Raw genomic sequence first — 19,457 nt, 5'->3', positions numbered from 1 at the left:
GCTAATAAAGTAATTCCATTTATTTCAGGTACTGTTGAATCAACCATTAATTACACAACAAAATAGTGGTGAGATGTAAATAACAGAGGAGGGAACTTTCTGCTCTGTGAGACATGAAGGTTTTCATTTGTCCTGGGTACAACTTGCTATTAGTACAAAGGAGTGTTTACTCCAGCTGGGATCTGAGAGTGTTGTGGTGGCTGTGGTGTGTTCAAGTCAGGAAGTCCTAATGAGCCATAGCAGAGAGAAAGGTAGCTTACAGAGAATACATTTTTATATCTCTAGAATGACTCAATATACAACAATGGAAAGAACAGATACATAAAGCAGCATATGGTACAAGAAAATTAGAGTAGAAGACTATGGCTGTCCCGAAGTAGCTAAAATCAGCTTCTCAATATCACACTCATTTTGTCCACGTAGAATCCTAAAATAGCCATTTTCTCCCCAAGATTTTCCCCAGGAATTTGCAGCAATCTAAAGAAAAACAAAGAGGAAAAAAATATCAAATTTCATTTGAAATTAGTATTTAAAAATGCAGCTGGTAAAATGCAAAATGAATCTTTTGTATTAGTTTCCTTTTTAAGAAACAGAGTTTCTCAGATTTGATGCACTAAGAACTATAATGCATCTTTTTCTGATTTCTAATAATTTCTTCCTTTTTGTTTTGATCAAACTTTCAGTACCAAAATCAGGGTTAATAAAAATGGAATACTATTTCTACAAGGTAGTTTGATAAAAGGAAGCAGAAATCATTAGATAATTCAACTAATGGCTGGATAAAGTAGTCATTGAAACAATAACGGTCAAAATTCCAATTAAGACTAATCTGTTAAAGAGAGACACAAGATATGAAAAAGCTGACTTTTAATAAATTAGATTTCATTCAGGTAGCTATTGACATATTGAGCAATTTAGTTTCTAATGAAGTCAATAGAAGTTTTGCCCCACATGTCAGTGAAACTACCTACCATAAGCCCTGTCATCAGCTATATAAACTCCAAATTACCTTCTGCTGAACACAGGAATAATAAGATGAGCTGTTAATCATAATCAAAGTGATAAAATCTAACTTCTTATCAATGGCTGAAAGCCAATGTTTTTGTTATTTTTTTTTCTGATAGCTGGATAGCATTTGCCAACACAGTTTAAACAGATAGTTTTCTTTTCCAAATGCTTTAATGGAGAATATTGATTACTTTTATTGAGTCTTATTTTCAGGCATCAAAAAGAACTGAGTCTTCATGGGAAATCTGAGTAACAGTTGAGAATCTGAATAAGATTTGAGACAGAAAAGACAATGTAGCGACAAAACCTGATATAGGTGGGATATTGGACGAAACAGGCTTTGAAATTAAGGTAGATGATGCTGTAGTTCAAGGGCTAGCATTATAAAAGTTGCCAGAAAGGGGACAGAATTATGGAGGAGAATTTAAGGTGAAGTCAAAAAATAGACACAAAGTGAATGAAAAGAAAGAAGTTATTCTGACATAATCTGTTTAGCAGAGATTTTTCCTTCTGCCTCAAAACACAGTGCTAAAGATTCACTTACCCAGAACTTCTGTTTCTGTCCATTTTTGTCAGCTAATGCTCCCCACCTGTTGCAAGAGATGGTACTAGTGAGACATCTGATACCTATGTTCACATTTTGTAGCTTTAAACAAAGAAAAAAAAAAAAAAAAAGCAAGCTTGTCTTAGTTGTTCTAATACCAGGGCCAGACCAAAGCCTGACTGACGGATGTCTCCATGTTTAAACAACAAACTTTGCTAATGATTAAAATGAAGATAAGTATCCTGCTAGCCATAAGCCAAGTTGCCATTAGAGATTACAAAACTTTAACACAAGTGTCATTTTAGTTTGTCATTGTAAAAACCTGTTTTCCTTTACAGAATATCTCCTCTAGAGAGCTTGCCAGATGAACTGAACTGAACTGTGTAGGAGTTTTGAAATTAATGTGAACACATTTCTTCAGCTGAGCTGAAGATCCCTAGGAACGTTTTTGTTAAAGATCTCATCCAACACCTTTACCAAAATAGCTGGTGAGTTGGAACTGAAAACGTTCCCAGCTTTTCTCAGCTCAAATTAAATTTCTGACAACCTAATCTGTTTTAGTGCACAGTGTGGGGGATGATCTATAAACTTACCTGATGTTTCTTTGACATCTTTGAGGACATGCTGGATGTTGTGGCAATATCCATGAAACCACACAAGAGTTTGCCCCCACTTGCCAGGTGATAAGACTTCAATAACTGTGTAGTTGCAGCTGAACTGCACAGTGCTCTGAGTTGTTAATCTTCACTTTGAATATATAAGAGCACAAGTGGTTCAAGGCCATCATCTGGATGTAGTTCAATGAGCAAAAGCTGCACTGCACACATTACTTAGGTAGCTAGGTATATATGGTATGTCCATTGATTGCTTAAAGAGCTCTGTCTTGTTTTGCATTTATACAATGATTGCTTGTCTAGTTGCTATTCACAGGTGCCTGGGTGCCAATAAAAGAGCACAAATAAACAGAAAACCAAATATGTGAACTTTTACAGGTTTCTCCACAGTATAAAAAGTTAATCCTAGCATGTACAAAATGCCATTGACAGGGTGTTTATAAGTGTATCAGTGTATGTTGTTGTATGATACAACACCACATGTTTGATCTGTATTTGCAGTGCTCTGTTCACTTTGAAAGATAAACAGCAAAAATATGAGAAAGCCCACAGTGTGAATCGGGAAATTTTGTGCTATGTCTGTAAAAAAATTTGAACAGCCATGGTGACATCAGCTCTCTTTGGTTAACAGCAAACTCTAATGTGTGTGAAATACCTGCTTGTCCTGCCAAAGTTAAAAAAGCAAGACAAAGTGGTGACTAGCAGAGAGGTGAAGTCTGTATTTCAGCTGCAAGCATAGATTATAGCTACTGCTTATTAAATGCAAGGAATTATAAAAGCAATGTTGGTCATAATGACCATTGAATGTAACTGTTGTTTTTTACAAAGGCTTCATGATGCTTTTTCTTTGAATTACCAAGTGAAAATTCAGTGGTTATTAATAATCTTTGCCATTTCTTTGCCAAATATTTTTTCAGATACAGTGTCTCATGATCATAATTGAAATATATATATATATATATATATGTATATAGTAGGCTATCTGATTTCACATCAAATTCAGATTTACTTCTTTCCTCGTTACCGTTTTAGTAAAAAAAATATATCAGCTGCAGTGTGAAAGTCCAATATTTACATCAGTCTTAAAGACAGACGAAAAATGCCTTTAATTTATATTCATGTATTCCTGCATTCATTACTACACATTCTCTCTCCCACTTGTTTGAGCAGGATGATGACCAGTTCCTGCAGACTCATATTTCTGTGATTAATTCTTTTTCTAACATATGTTATTTTCATGGAAAAAAAAAAAAAAAAAAAAAAAGTCAAATTCTGGTTTCATACACTGATACAAATTGATTCTCAGAAATGTTTCTAAATGGAAGAAAAGTTAGGAACTAGAATGGAAAAGGATCCTTTTTTATCCTTAACTATAACATATCCATGAATTTAATTTCCTAGGTTTTATTCCAGATACAAAAAGAGGTACTTGACATATGCATTTTATCTTACAGTTTAGAAAGAAGAGCTGTTTACTCAGTAATCCATGTCCACAGGCATTCATCCAAATACTCTAAATTAAAATACATTAAATTGAAGTATACAAAAGTACAGCCAGCAGGTCAAGAAAAGCAACTAATCCTCTTTATTCAGGACCTGCCATTCTGCATCCAGAGCCCTGTGCCCAGTTTTGGGCTTTACCATACAGGAAAGGCATTAACAGTCTGAAACAAGACCTGCAGGAGTCCACTGAGATGTTTGGGGTCTGGAGCACACAACGTACAAGGAGAGGCTGAGCCAGATGGCCTTGTTGAGCTCTCAAGAGAGGTGTATCCCCACAGATCTATTTGTTGTCTTCTGTTTTAAAAAGGGAGGGTATAGAGATGATACAGAAGACTTTCCTGATACACGCACAGCTGACAGTCAGAAGATGACGGTCACAGTTTTCAGCAAGGCAAATTGCAGTTGGACAGGGAAAAAAGGTATTGTACAACAAGAGTGGTAAGGCACTGCTCCAGTTAGAGGTTGTGGACTATGTGTCCTCAGAAATATCCAAAACACCACCTGAGAAACCCCATGAACCTTGACTATGAAGGTGGTTCTGCTTCGAGGTGGGCAATTAAATCAGATGGCCTTCAGAGATTCCTTCTAATCTAAAGTATTCAATGATACAAATGACTTGATCTAAGATGGCCCTGCCAATTTAAGTCACAGAGAGTTGAACCAAACAACTTCCAGCCTCAGTTAGTCTACAGTTCTATGAATTATTACATTTTATATTCAATGTATAGATTTTGTGTAACAGCTAAATAACTCAGTATGCTAATAGATTTTGATGGTGTAAGTGATTTTCCCAATTCTTTTAATGACTGCAGTCTAAAGGGCAGACAATAAGGTTGATTTACTGTTTACTGATCAAAACCAGTCTTAGGGTTAGTGCATGAATCAGGAGCAGGACTTAGCAAAAAAGGCGGGTGGAGTGTCATCTCCATAGATGCTGGCCTTTACTGGCAGAAACTGTGGCATGAGGTCCTTGGCCTGTTTACCAAGCCTTTCCTAAAACTTGGCACAGTTTGTTCAGGCTTATTCAAAAGACTGGCTGAGATTCACCGATTCCCATTTCTCCCAGGCTAACATTCTTTTCTCAGTCTGAAAAAGTACTCAGCTGTGATGGAAACACAATAATGTAGTGTTTGTAGCCACATGCCAGTTTGATTTGACATCTTGCCTCTGGGAATGAATGCCAGCTCCATCAAGAACATTTCTGGGGATTTCTTGGCTCATTCATACTAATATACCTTCTATAGAGGAAGCAATTATTTCAAAAAACTCCTAAGTGGAAAGTATTTCTGCAGTAATGTCTTTAGAAAAGGAGGACATATTTTCTAAAATAGATATCTCAATTTTCTAAAATAGATTTCTCAGCGTAAGTATTTCATTTGATCTTTGCCATTTCTCTTTTTTTCCCCTTTTCCTGCCTGTAAAGTTATACTTCAGTAATTTTCATGATTTCAGCCTTCCTGATGGAATAAATTCATTCTGCAGTGTATCTTTCAGTTACACCTATGAAATGCGTTACAGCGTCCAAGCAGTTTCCTCTTCAAGCTTATTTTTTTTAGATTCCTCAGAAAAAAACAAATCTCTAAATATCCTTTCTGTTGCTAAGCCAGGCATCTGAGGGTGAATTTTCTGAGTGATAAAGAAATATACAATATAAATAAAACTATTAAATTCAGCTTTAATTTTAATTGTTTTACTTGATGCTGTAAGTACTAGTCCTTGAAATATGAGCAAAGGCTGAGAGGAATTTGTTAAAATAGTCAGATAATATTTAGTAATCTAAAAATAAATTCAGGGAAAATGTTAAACTTCTAAAACTCTTAGAAATCCACTATGCTGAATGGAAACTCAGTGGCATCTTATTTCAACAATTCAGAGCTGTCTTGTTTCTTAAGAGTTCATGTCCTGTATGCTTTTCTGCATAGACAGGACTCTGTACAAATATCTCTTTCTGAATCTGGGTAATCTTTGCAATTTGACTTCTTTATTTATTTCATATTTTAAAATAGTCATTAGTTGCAAAAGCTTATTCACTAATAAATTAAAAAGGAGCCCTAACGGAAGACACTGTGGAAGTGAAAAGTAACCTGGTATATTATTAATAGCCACAGTGGAAACTGATAGCATTCCAGATCATTATCCCTGGAGAGTAGCAACTCAGAGAAAGTGTTGACTGGTCCCCCAAACTCTTTTAAATCAAAATTAAAATAAAATTGAGTAACTAGAAGTATAATCCTGAAGGAACTAATTAAGCCATTGTGGTTTAAATTTGAAACCCATACCACCCACTTCTGTCACAGGAAAGTGAAAGATCTGTACAGATTATGAAAGGCACCAATAGTACAAGCATATTATTAATCAGTGCACATTTTTGCTTTGAGTATATACTGTGGAAAAATAGAATATGATAGAATATGTAATGGTTCCTTTACAATATTTTTTAAAATGTAGGTAATACAGTGTTTTGCTGGTCTCTTATGAGATTTAAGCAGTATATTGGCATAATTATCCTTAATGCAAATGTTAATGTCAGAACTGGAATTAGAATTTGGGTTGTTTTTTTTTTTTTTCCTGAGAGTAAAACACTGTAGGATTTAGTTCAGGGTTAAGATATTTAAATGTATGTGTCCCACAGTAGCACAGTATATTTGGATCCATTCACTTGCCTAAATGCAGGTGTCTGGGGCTACTTGATATGCCTTAGGGTGCCTCAGACATCCGCGTGTTTCTGGCAGATGTGACAGTGGGCCTATGAGACATCCACGTCCTTTTGCAGATGCTGGTAAGTGGTAAGTTCTTCACACTTCTGGTAGAACCAAATATTTGTGTGGGGGCATCTAATGGATCCATGAGTTGCCCTCCAGTCTCCACTGACTTCATTGACTAGATCACCATCTCTGTGATGAGAATGGGGAAATCAAGCACATCACTCGTGCCTGAATTTCAGATTGAATCCTGATATTATTATTTGCCTACTGAAACAAAAGATATGCAAAGGAGAAGACTGAAAATTATTAGGAAATATGCAGTGAATAAAGTGTTAGAATGGGAATCAGCAGACAATAGAATGTATCAGCTTCCAGAACTACACATCTGTAACACATGATTTCAGAATAAATTATTAGGAGAATGAAGACATTACAGGCTGAAGAACTTGGATTCTGTCCATCTTAAACCATCAGGGAGAAAATCAAAGACTTTAGAAAATAGGGTAAAGTTATCATAATAAACAACATGGAAATTACAGTTCTGATATATATAATTTTTTCACAATATAGCACAAAATCATAGATTGTACAGTTTAGTTGAACAAGATCAAACCAGGAATGTATTCTGCTAAAAAGGTTGTTAAATTAATCTGGAATGTGTTTTATGTTCCCTTATGTCTTGGAGCAAGAGCTGGTTTAGGGACCAAAAGATTGGAAAGGAAAATGAGACCAGTAATTTTTTCATGTAAAACAGCTGTGCCTTGGAGTCTTAATCATGGAACATAACCCATTTGTGCTTGACACTTTAAGTGAAAATTATTTGGTAGGAGAGCAAATCCTGTTGCCATTATCTGCTTTCAGAAAGTAAACTTTAAAGAAATGGGAATCTATTCATGAATATGAGAGGTATAAATATTTTGATCATAAGTTAAAATCAATGGGAATTAATAAATGATTGTAACTACTTCATAAAATTACTACAACACTTTCAGAGTTGTTAGGTGACATAAATTCTTTAATACAGTCAATATTGTATCTCTCCTTACAGTTTTTTTTTTTATTATTTTCTCTGATGTTTCTTGTTCCTGAGAAATTGTAGGTCACGCAGTCAATGTAGTCATTACCAATTTTTCCTAAAGTAGACCTACCCAAACTATGTGTTCCTGACCAAAGACATATTGAGCTTGTTGAAGGTAATCAGAGATTTCCAGTGTTACCAGGGAAGGCAAGGCCTTGGAAAATAATAGACGTGATAGTTAGTGGGAAATTAGACTTGGAGTCTGCTTTTAGACACGGAGTCTGCTTTAAGTATGGTAAAACATTAGAAAGAAAACCTAAAGAGATGAGATTAAAAGTAGGCAAAGCCATGCATGTTTTGATTAAAGAATTATACAGTGCATGATTGGAACACTACACTAAATCTGGTAAATTACTGCTAGGAATAAAAAAGCAACAATACCAAGTGTTTGTGTGATGAATTGAGAAAAGAATATGTCGAAATGCATAAACACTATCAATGTAGATGTGTGTAGGCCTCAAACACCAGGCAGAAAGAGAAAATTAAGTGCTGTATATTTAGTCTATAGATAGAATAGGGAAAAGAGGTCCAGGAAAGAAAACATCGAGAAAAATTATCCCAGCAATGAATTTAATCCCAGTGGAATTAGTTCTCAAGTGGAAACGACAGAGACTTAAGTGACTTGACACATTCTTGGACAACATTCATTATAGAACAATATTACATTTTCTAGAAGATGACCAAAATAATCTAATAGCACTTTTTTGTCTCTTGCTTTTGTGATTATTCCAACCTGATATTTACTCCAAATGAATGACATTTCAAAATCAAACAGATGCTGGACCTCATTACTCACAGAGACAGGAAATCTATTAGAGTTATTTTTACAAAGCTTCAGACAATTGATGTCTCCACCTTTGGTATTTTTAGGAAAAGTTTTCAACCTTACCCTTTCCAAAATTTCCATTTTTATTAGGAAAAAAAAAAAAAGAATTAATTTAAAGGAATCATTAATGAAAATGTCTGCCTATCAATTAATGAAAATTACTTTTAAAAGAGGTGGTGTTTTTTTTCCATCTAATAAAAATATTTGTGAGAAATACACTGCTTAGCTTTTCCAAAAGAAACCCTCATGGTCTCCAATCAAAAATAACCTTGAATAAAAAGAAGTAATTTCACTAAACTGCATTCAGTCCCCTTCAGGAGAAAAAGTAAGCAAGGTATTTCCATTTACTCAAGGCGAACCAGCTCCAAGTGACTCTGCAAGGAGAATTCTGGCGCACTTTTAGATAAAAGGATGAGTACTTGTGTGCTTCCATAAAAGAATTTTCATAATTTTTTGTCCAGTTTTATATAGTAGAGGCAATTTGCCTGTCCTTTTCAGTAATGACTTCCCCTTGATATTAATTCTGCTGAAGTAGGCCCTTGAATGCACAACATTGCCTGACAGTTAAAGAACTAGAACATGGAGACTGTTTCAGTACTCTTCTATAGAATGGAAATTGGTTTTGTTTGAACATTTCCTAGTTTCTTTTTCAAGAAACTGTATCAACTATAGTGGAGGTGGCCTTCACAAGAGAAGTATAAAGAAAATTTTCAGAAAAAAAATAGTCATTGATAATTAAATATCATTGAATAAACCAGTAAGAAAGCTAGAAATACAATCTGACACAACAAAAAAGGTTATCAGCAGTGGCTTCAAAACTTAGGTGTTTTGTAAGAGAACAGAAACTAGATTCTAGCATGCTTACATTCAGCTTTATAGGTAAAATGCTGCTAAAAACAAACAGAAAAGATATCTGAAGATTGTGCTACATAATATTATACAATCTAAGTCCTTAATGCTAGAGGTGTCAACTAAAAAGGAATAAGGTCTTAAGAGTAAAGAAGAATGATAGATCTCACATCTCAAGGTATTAATTCCTGCAGATCTGTTGATGTTAGTAGAAGTCAGTGCTCTGTGTTAACTGAGGAATTAAATTGTTTACTGAACACCAGGGCTCTAGGAATCAGCATTCTGCAACATCTTTCCAATTTTTCAAATATGTTCATTTCACTTAGCTTCCGCATTCACAAGGATCTTCAAGTCAAATGAGTCAACCAACACAACCACAACATAAACTCAGAATAGAATATTTCAGCTGGAAGGGACCTACAATGCTCATCTAGTTCACCTGTGTGACCATTTCAGGGCTGACCGAAACCTAAAGAGTGTTGTTAAGGGCATTGTCCAAATCCCCTGTCTTAAACACTGACAGGCTTGGGGCACCAACACCTCTCTGGGAAGCCTGTTTCAGTGTTTGACCCCCTCTTGGTAAATAAATGCTTCCTAATGTCCAGTCTAAAGCTCCCCTGGTGCAGCTCTGAAGCATTCCCACACGTCCTGCCTCAGGATACTAGGGAGAAGAGATTGGCACCTCCCTCTCCACTTCCTTTCCTCAGGAAGCTCTAGAGAGCAATGGGGTTGCCCCTTAGCCTCCTCTTCTCCAGGCTGGTCCAAAGTCCTCAACCACTCCTCACAGGACGTTCCTTCCAGCCCTTTTTCCAGCTTTGTTGCTTTGCTGATGCATTCAAGGACCTTCACATCCTTCTTAAATTGTGGGACTCAGAACCGCACACAGTGCTCAAGGTGAGGCCACACCAGTGCTGAATACAGTAGGATAATAAAGCAGGATAATCAGCTCTCCTGGCTGGCTGGTTATGCTGTGTTTGATGGACCCTACGATGTGGTTTGAGCTCTTGGCTGCCAGGGCACATAAACCATGGGGTTTTCATAGTTAGACATTTCATGAGAGATTTCTGACCCTTTCCACCTTTGAAAAAAAATGCTAGTGATCAAATAAGATTTGATGAAGTCCGAATTCATCCAATTCAGCTTTCAGGAGCTCAGATATTTGGATTAGGAAAAAAAACACTCCCAGCTATCAAGAGAGAGGGATACCTCCTGAAGATAACTCATTCCATCTAAGTGCTGACCACAAACAGTGCTAACAAACTGGACTAATTTGTCTCTCTAATACTATGTTTTCTATGTAAGCATTGCAAATTTGCTGTCACCACACTGACCAAACAAACTATGAAATGTCTTGTGCAAAAATACTGTCTTCCTATATACACAGCAACATGATACAAAGATTATTCAGTACCTTTCATCTTGACCTGGTTTATTTTGATACCTAAGTTCTGCTTTCATAAAACGCTCAAAATACCTTCTTCTCCAGACAGAAAGATAGTGGGACAGAAATACGTGTGGTCTAAAACTTTTCTTCTCACTTTCTTCCCTGGACTTGTTTGTTTAACTGTCATAGTGCTACCAGACAAAAACCGTATAGCTATCACAGGTTATGCCCTATTCTTGGTGTTGTAACACAAAATACTAGTACTTTTTGAAGACCAGGATCTTCATCTACTAAATTAGACAAATGTTTAGTTCTTGTCTTTTCTTATCTTTTATTAATAAGAATGTTGGAGTCACTGCCTAGTGTGAGCCTAACTTAGAAAATGGTTGCTAGAGTTTGAAACTACAGTTTTGCCTGTACTTTTGAGCATGAGAGATGAGTCAGATTATCAGTGAATAAACTCTACTGTAATGAATTATGTGGGAGTTGGTCTCATGATTTTGACTGCATGAATCATCATACTCTGTGTATCTTTTCCTTGTGATCTTCTGATGTATTTTTCTTTGCTGTAAAATATTTTGGGGTGTTGCTGTTTAATTTTAAAACTGTAATACCTGATGTTGATTGTCTGACAATAATGAGGTAGATATTTTCCCCGTGAAAGAAAAAGGGAACTCAACCCAAGGCTTCTTTAGTCAGGAAGAAAATAATTTATGTCATGACTTTTCATGGTTTAAGATGTTACTTTGTTATTATTCTGAGTCTAAGCTTGAGTGAGGACAATTGAAGACAAAAAGAAAGAGAAAAACAGTGTCTTCAAAGCCAAAACCTGGGGTGTCAGTAGCAGAAATCACCGGTGTCATTTTTTTAACCTTTGGACTTTGCACAAGTAGTCATTTAGTTGTATATTAAATCTTAGAGTGCTGTTGTTCTGCCTGGCTATCCCCTCAACATTACAATAAAACACACATTTTTGCCTCACATGTCAATTTTGTCTCTATTAATATGGCTTTTTTGCATTAAGAAACATACAATAAATTTTTTTTTCAGGGTAGACATGTTTCAATGTTATTTAATCTACTGAACTATTGAATGTAAAGCTTCCAGTGAATCACTGATAAAAATAGAGGGGAAATGCGCTTCCAGTTAGTGTACATCTCTCAATGTCATTGTGTGAAAGTCCTTTGGCATTCTGAGCACCTTCTGAACACCTGAAAAACTATCTTGTTCATTAAACAGTATCTAAGGCTTTTAATAAAATTATTCTTGTCTCCCCCAAACCTTAAAGTGACAGTCCATAGATCTGATTATAGCCAAAGACATGGGCTTTTAGGGCCTTTCTGAATTTTTCAGTGTCAGGGGAATCAGCAGATACAGAGTTTTGAGTGAGAGTGTGGGTCAGATATTGTAGCTGAAGTGATGCAGAGGAAAGATTCTGAGAGAAGATTTATTGGAATAGTCTGCAAACATCAATGACGAATACTTTACTTCACTATGCCTGACTTTGAAAAGAGAGATTCTTGAGCCAGAACCATAGCTATTAAAGCCAATGTACTTTCTCTATGCTGAACAGACTTCAGCATCTTTTTACACCATCAAGAAATAATCCTCATGTTTTCTTTCCCTGTGGAAACTACATTTCTCATCTGTCATCTTTTCCTAGGTGGAATTAAGAAAGTCAGAGGAGTAGAAGAAAAATAAGTTTAAAAAAAGATGCATCACTTCTACAGAGAATCTGCTATAGAATAGACTTGACAGGTTTGTTCAGCACCTGTAGCTTAAATATATAGATCTGACAGAGAAATCTGCTACCAAGTACATCTTTGATGTGAATTCAGTCTGCTTTTATTATTAAGAGAAGTTGAGATAAAGATGACAGTTTTGCATGTCAGTTTTCAGTCATTAGTCTTCTTAAAATAATAGAGTGCAGCTGAAAAAGTGAAAATTACCAAAGTTTGACCACTTCTCTTCCTTAGTCCCACTTTCCATTGGCGGTTTCATTGTGCCCCTTTAGCTTGCTTTCATTCTGATATCGTTATGAGTTGTAATCGTATGTGTATGTACACATAAATGTATGTGTATGTGTGTACATATACACAAATATACATGTGCAAGACCTTCTAAAGATACTGTCTTACCATGAATATTATGTACCAGCTAGACAGTCATTTTGTTGTTTAAGCTACTTTATGGTACCATTACAAGTGGGATTCATCTAGTCTAACCTAGACGTTTTAACGTTAGTTATGTAAGTCTGATGTTACCCCAGTGTTATCTTTTACAGTCAGCGAAGAGAAATAAGATCCAACAAAGTGATTCAACTGACCTTGAGGTGGATGCCTAGGATAAAGCAGATGAATAGCCACAGAACATAAAGAGAAGCATGGCTACCTAGCAGAGACATAGAAATCTATCTTTTACACATCAGAACTTAGCTATTATGAATCCTGGTCTTGGTTGCTTTTTCTGCTTACCTCCCTGTCTCTGGAATACAAGGCACAGAAACTGCTTGAGAGATCATACTCTAAATGTCAGGGGGGTCAGTCTGTCCTGCCTTTGGATAGCTGAAAGATCCGTTATACTGTCCATACTGTGATCAAACTATATTGTGATCAAACCCAGTCTGGTACCCACAACGCCCTCTGCCTGGCGGTTCCACATTCTCCTCTCCTGCTTCCATGCTGCTCTGTCATTTCACATTCTCTTCTTAAGCCTGGGATCACACAGTACCTCACTGGAGACAGACCTATCTGAGCTGATTTTATAAATAAGACTTCAAATGACAGAAAATAACTAGCAATTTCAAGTTGCAGAACATTCCTTATGATCCAGTGATCAATTAGGCAGTTTATATGTGCATTTCTGGTTTTCTACAAATAGTTCTTGAAAGTTTAACCAAAATTTATTTCCATTTTAGGACTCCAGCACCTTGTATGTTGTACAATTCACAGGCAACTTAAGGCATCCTCAATAATGTTTCTAAGAGATTACAAATATCAAGTCAATATAGTAATTCATTATTATGTTTTCCTTTTACAAATATTGAATCTCTTTTACAGAAGGGGTTGTAAATAAAAAACCAGGTTACAATAAACATCAATCCACATAAAGCTGCATTTTTTACTTATGTGTGAGCATGTCTCTGATGCTTTTCTCTCTCTTCTCTCTCCAGGAACAATTTTAGTTAAGCAGAAGGCAAATAATCATCAATATTTTAATTTGAAATCCAACTTTATTGAGATTCTCATGAGTTTTTTTATTTAGGTCAAGGAGCTTGCATTATTCTTTGTTTAAAAAACAAACAAACAAAAAAACCAAACCAAACCAAACAAAAATACCCAAGCTATATGTGAGTGGAAAACAGCCACATATTTTACATTTGCAAAATTAATTCAAACTAATGAATTTTATGAAAAAGTGATAGCTTAATCCTGAAGACATCGAAATCTATATAAAAGAGTGTGTTTTATACTTCCTGGTGCAGAATCACAGTTTTATGTCTGGATTTATCACTCCTAGAAACTCAAGAACACCCAGCCCTTGGCTCAAACAGCCTTCAACTTGTCACACTTTGATTTATTTTTTACAGTTAAACAACTCTGTAAATATTTTTGTATAGCATAACCTTGGAGGTCAGAACACATGCATTAGACATAAAAGTATAGGTAATTCTTTATACTCTTGGATCCATTGGATACTTCAGCAGTGTTCAATGAAAGTCAGTAAGTAAATGTGTTTCCCACTTCTAAACTTTGAACCAGGCTGAGGTTTCTTCAACATACATTTTTTTTATTTTACCTTCACTTCTCATGTCCTTCTCCATCATATCAGACCACATGGCTTTTCTCCTACTCAGTGTTTTGCACCGACCATTCAACACAATACTCTGCAGGGCACTCAGTTTTCTGCTCTTGAGTGGTCCCTTGCCTAAGGGCTGCTTTCTTTTCCTTGCACAGCCTATCAGTTCCCATATAAATCAGCATTTACTTCAGCATATTAATAACCCTCCTCCTCTCTCCCTCCTCAGTCACCACTTCATCCTCCTGTGCCATTCTGGCTTAATCACTCACCTCTGTACATTATACAGCATGTATTTGAGGCAGCACACCTAGGGAACATCTGTCATGCACCAAGCATGTTTCATAGCCCTCCCATTACCTGCATTCACAGCCTTACAGCAGCTCATTCTTGAACTGGGGTATTCAAATCGCACTGCAGATTTCCCTGTCTAATTTTACTGGTTTCTCATGGCCCATCAGATATATTTTAAGTACATAGACATAAACCCATACACACCAGCTGTCCTACACAAACATCTTTTCCTAATTCAGTCCTCCATTTTTCCATGCAACATTCCTGTTTCTCTCTTTCATTGCTTCACAACATTCACTAATGAGCATATTTCAGGAGCTTTTACTCTGCTAGTCTGAGTCAGCACTTTTGCAACAGTATAGGGTCAAGGATGATCTTGCATAAGCCTCCTGCTTCTCTTCACTGCTGTGCGCTATCAGGCATACACTTGTAATTCTTAGCCAATGGTATCCACAGCCATAGGCATTTCCATGTCCTTTACATGGATATCTTCACTAAGATCACAAACACAAAATGCACTTTATTTCATTACTTTATCTTCTTGAACTACATGTTGAAGATACTCTCAGCAATCTTCCTAGCACAGACCTGAATCATCTATTGGTATTCTAGGGGACTCATAAAACATTTGTTTGAGACTCTCCATTCATTTTTCTGTATAACTACTCCCTCAGTGATTTAATAAATTTATCCCTACACAGTCCCTCCATGTCAAAGAATAAAGCCCCTTGGCATGTTCTGTAATTTGAGTGTATGCATTGTAAGATACTTGTCATCTTAATATAGTGACACTGTTCTACATTTGAGGGGAAATCCATTACTGTATTATATACATTCTTCTGCAGCAGTTTCAGTCCTGGGTATGTATTCCCTGTGCTTGCCAAAAAAAATCAGCAGCATCCCAGCAGCTGATTTCTGTTTGGGGTGCAGAGAGCCCAGACTCCTATGCCCATGAGCTGTGCTTGTTACCTAGGAGGCCACCCGTCCTGGTTTTGGCTGGCATAGTGTTAATTTTCTTTCTCGTAGCTGAGTTTTGGATTTAGTATGAGAATAATGTTGAAAATACAATGAAGTTTTGGTTGTTGCCAGGCAGTGAAGGACTTTTCAGCTTCCCATGCTCTGCCAGGGGCACAAGAAGCTCAAAGGGAGCAAAGCCAGGACAGCTGACCCAAGGCTCTTCCTTACCATATGTCATGCTTAGTACATAAACTGCAGTTGGCCAGGTGGCAAATAAGGCTGCTTGGAAACAAATGGGTTATTGGTGACGCGGACGGTGAACAATTGCATTGTGCATCACTTGTTTTGTATTTATTATTATTATTATTATTATTATTATTATTATGTTTGTTTGTTTGTTTGTTTGTTTGTTTGTTTTTTCTCTTCCTTTGATGTCCTATTAAACTCTTTTTATCTCAACCTGTGAGTTTTTGTTTTGTTTTGGGGTTTTTTTGGTTTGTTTGGTTTTCCGATTCTGTCCTTCATCCCACTTGGAGCGGTAAGCGAGTGAGCAGCTGTGCGATCCTGGTTGCTGGCTGAGGTTACACCACAACATCATCCTTTTGCATTCTCGTTGGTGGCATGTTTGGATGAAATCATGTACTCGATGTGTACATGGAATATTTGTAAATACTCAGCAAAACATTTTATTCTATAAACCAGTATATTCGAAGTTTTAAAGCAAATGTTAGAGTAGATTAAAAGACCATGGGTCTATACCTCTCTCCAGTGCTCTCAGACACAAGAAAATGAAACAACAACAATCTTATGTTGGGCGTTAACAGTGTTGCACCTCTGACAGTGAAATCTTTGTGTTCCAAACCGGTCATTAACGTTTTATTGTGCTCATGACTGGCAGAGGAAAAGGGTAAAAGAATATGTTTCACTCACCCAAGGAGTTTGACTGAATGAGTTTTCCATTTAGATCCTGCTTTCTGTGAGTGTCTGTAGATTCCCTCTTTGTAAAGGAAAAAGTCTTCATACACTTTCATTATAGCTAAAAAACAATAGTGAAAATCAGGACGGTCAGCAAATATTGCTTCTATTTTTGTTTGCTCTCTGCGTTTTACCAGTGAGATTTTTGTTGTGTGTTGGACTGTGTGTGTGCATAAGTGTACTTTCTAATTACACTAAATTCACTAATTGCTCAGAAGTTCCCTGCTATGAGTGAACCAAGGGAAATATTCCAACAGAGTTCTCTCTGAAGTCTCTTGTCAAGTTAATTGAGTTTCCCTGTCATGGAAACTCCCTGTCATGGACTTCTTTTAAAAAGTTAGAAGAAATATTGTCTCGCATAGGTTTACATAATTTTTCTCAATTCTAGTGAAATTCAATTTGATAAAATAAATCTTAAAGTTAATGGGTAAAATCCTCAGTTTCTGTCAGGCATCTGCATTTTAAAGAAAAGTATTTAACAGACAAGATATATCCTGTGAGGTATGGTGGAGTGATGCATGTGCCTTTTTCTGAAACTCAGATAGAATTAATTAAGTACACCACAATCTCCTTATGGAAAACTAGATTTTCTGTGCATATGTTCATCCTGACTTCCAACTAAAGGTGGGGAAAAAAAACTTTGTGTCCATGAAAATGTAAGGCCAAAGGGCTGATGAACTGGAAATTTTGTGCAAGAGAATGAAGATTACAATTTTTATTTTATGTCTCTTCATGATTTCCTGAGAACATCGTTCACTTGTTTTTTAAATAAAATGTTTTGTGTTTCTTTTCTACATTTGTTCTGCTACCTTAGTACCATTTCCTTTGCTATATGGTGGGACACCAGATCCAGAGCAATGAAAGTATTTTCCAGATCTACATTACATATATATTCCAATGAATCAGAAGCATTAAATACAAGCTTAACTCAAACTTATTTTTAGCTTATGATTTTAACAGTCTTACACTGCCACACAGCTTGGAACACAAAAATTAGTTTCCTAAACTCTTGCATCTTGGGAGTCTCATAAAGTACAAGTTTCTCTGATTTTTAATGTGGCTGGAGCATTTATAACATATATGCCTGGTGCAGATCTGCAGTATCCAGCAAGGTGAGCTCATGCTGCAGTCTTTTCTGTCTGGCATATTTTCAAATTTCTTTTTCCTACCTGAATGTTTTCATAAACTTGAAGGAAATTAACTATCTTTATAACCTCTTGACCTCTATCATACTTGGCTGAATAGAGAAAACATTCACAAATTTCAGGGAATTAAAGAGAACAGCTCAAAACATTACCAAATGAGCCTATTTGCCCAGGAATCATGGCTAAAAACATACTTTGCTAATGAGGTTGCTCACATAAAAAAATGTATGCAGATAGCAACACATGGGGAATAAGCAGCCATGATGTTATGCAGGTGGTAAGTCTCAGGGAAAGCTATATCAATTAAAATGAGAAAAAAAGTTAAATGCTTTCAATGAATACTATTGCAGCTTCTGCCAAACTGCCTGCAGAACCAGAGCTCAAATATTGACAGCAACAGTTCAAGTGGAAAATAGCACAAACTTTGTTTTGGGTTTCTAGCTGCAAGTTCAGGACCCCATTAGAGCTCTTTGCAAAGGTCTCCCTGCTCTCTGCCCCGGGTCTCCAGTTCATGGAGCCAGGAGCTCAAGTCCTGGGTATGTCCCTGTACCATTGTGTAAAATATCAGCTGCTGAGGTTTCTGAGATGCAGAGGAGGCTGTGGAGGGAGAATTTTAAAGTGGTACAAAGGAACAGAAAGGGGGAAGAAGACCACACCATCCTTAGTCCAGGTGAGAGTGTCAGAGGAGAAGTGAAGGGGATGAGTCATTCAAAAAATTACTGTAGAGGTTTCCCTGGATCTTGTTTTGACGCCTTGGCCAAAGGGAGGCAAAGAAAAAAGGGCGAGTGCCAAGACTGCAAAATTATCTTCTCCCGTGGAAGGTTTGATGTTACAGGTTCTCATCTATCATTGGGCTGAGATAGGAGAAGGTAATCTCATTCTAAATCACATTGTTCTTTGAAATCAAGGTCTCTATGTTCAGTTTCAGAAAACAATTTATTCTTTATGAACAACTCTTAATAAAATACATGTTCTTGACTCTGTGAAGAAACATCATACCTAAAATATTTCCACTGAAATGAAATAGAAAATTTTGAAGGATGTTTCCCAAATAACTTTACATGAGAGAATTTTATTCATGATTGCCTATTATGTCTACATTTAGTGTGCATTTATATATATGTATGTATATATTTATATATATATATAAAAATATATATACTTATGTATATGTATATATCTATATATAAACATCCTGCAATCAGGAGTAAAATAATAGTATAGTGTTTGGAGTTAAGTGGGCTGGGTACATGAAATATAGAGTGAAAAGAGAGATGATCATTCAAAGTCAAGCACTGAGATATTTTTATTTATTCAGTGACTTTGTCCTGATACGGACCATGACTTGGACAGGATGAGATGATCACATGCCACCAGTCAACTGTGTTCCCTCCCACATAGAAGAGACTTTGCATTTTCTAAAATGAATGGATTAATTATTAATTAATCAGAAGAGGTAGCACTTTTCTTAAGGTTGACTGTAGCTCATACATTAACTACTTCAGCCATGCTGAGCTGTCAGATCTATTCATATAAATGTAGCAGATTAGAAGATTCATTCCATCATTTTCTCCTCTGTATAAAATTCTTATATAAGAATTTGTGGACATACAAAGATACAAAAAACTGAGAGTAGTTGCCACAAAGGAATGAAGTGTAGTACTGTACATTGATGTAGCCTAGTGCTTTTTCCAGATGTTCCTTGTGTCATCAAATTAAATACTCATTTTTTTCCAAGATCATGATAGCTGAAATGATAAGTTTTGTAGAGTCAAAG

The 19,457-nt window shown here is 36.3% G+C and overlaps 1 protein-coding gene across 1 annotated transcript in view; it reads right to left on the bottom strand.

Moving 5' to 3' along the window:
- Positions 1-360: 360 nt before the first annotated feature.
- Positions 361-19,457, bottom strand: part of TINAG (tubulointerstitial nephritis antigen) — a gene marked incomplete at both ends in the record, with an annotated part of 45,941 nt that continues 26,844 nt past the window's right edge. The window contains 3 exons of the mRNA XM_080342738.1: positions 361-477; positions 1,553-1,598; positions 16,491-16,596. Coding sequence (XP_080198864.1) covers positions 361-477; positions 1,553-1,598; positions 16,491-16,596 — 269 coding nt within the window. The remainder of the gene's footprint in view (positions 478-1,552; positions 1,599-16,490; positions 16,597-19,457) is intronic.

This window comes from Nesoenas mayeri, assembly GCF_963082525.1.
Source record: "Nesoenas mayeri genome assembly, chromosome: 3".
Classification (NCBI taxonomy): Eukaryota; Metazoa; Chordata; class Aves; order Columbiformes; family Columbidae; genus Nesoenas; species Nesoenas mayeri.
This window is presented reverse-complemented; position numbering and strand designations above follow the sequence as displayed.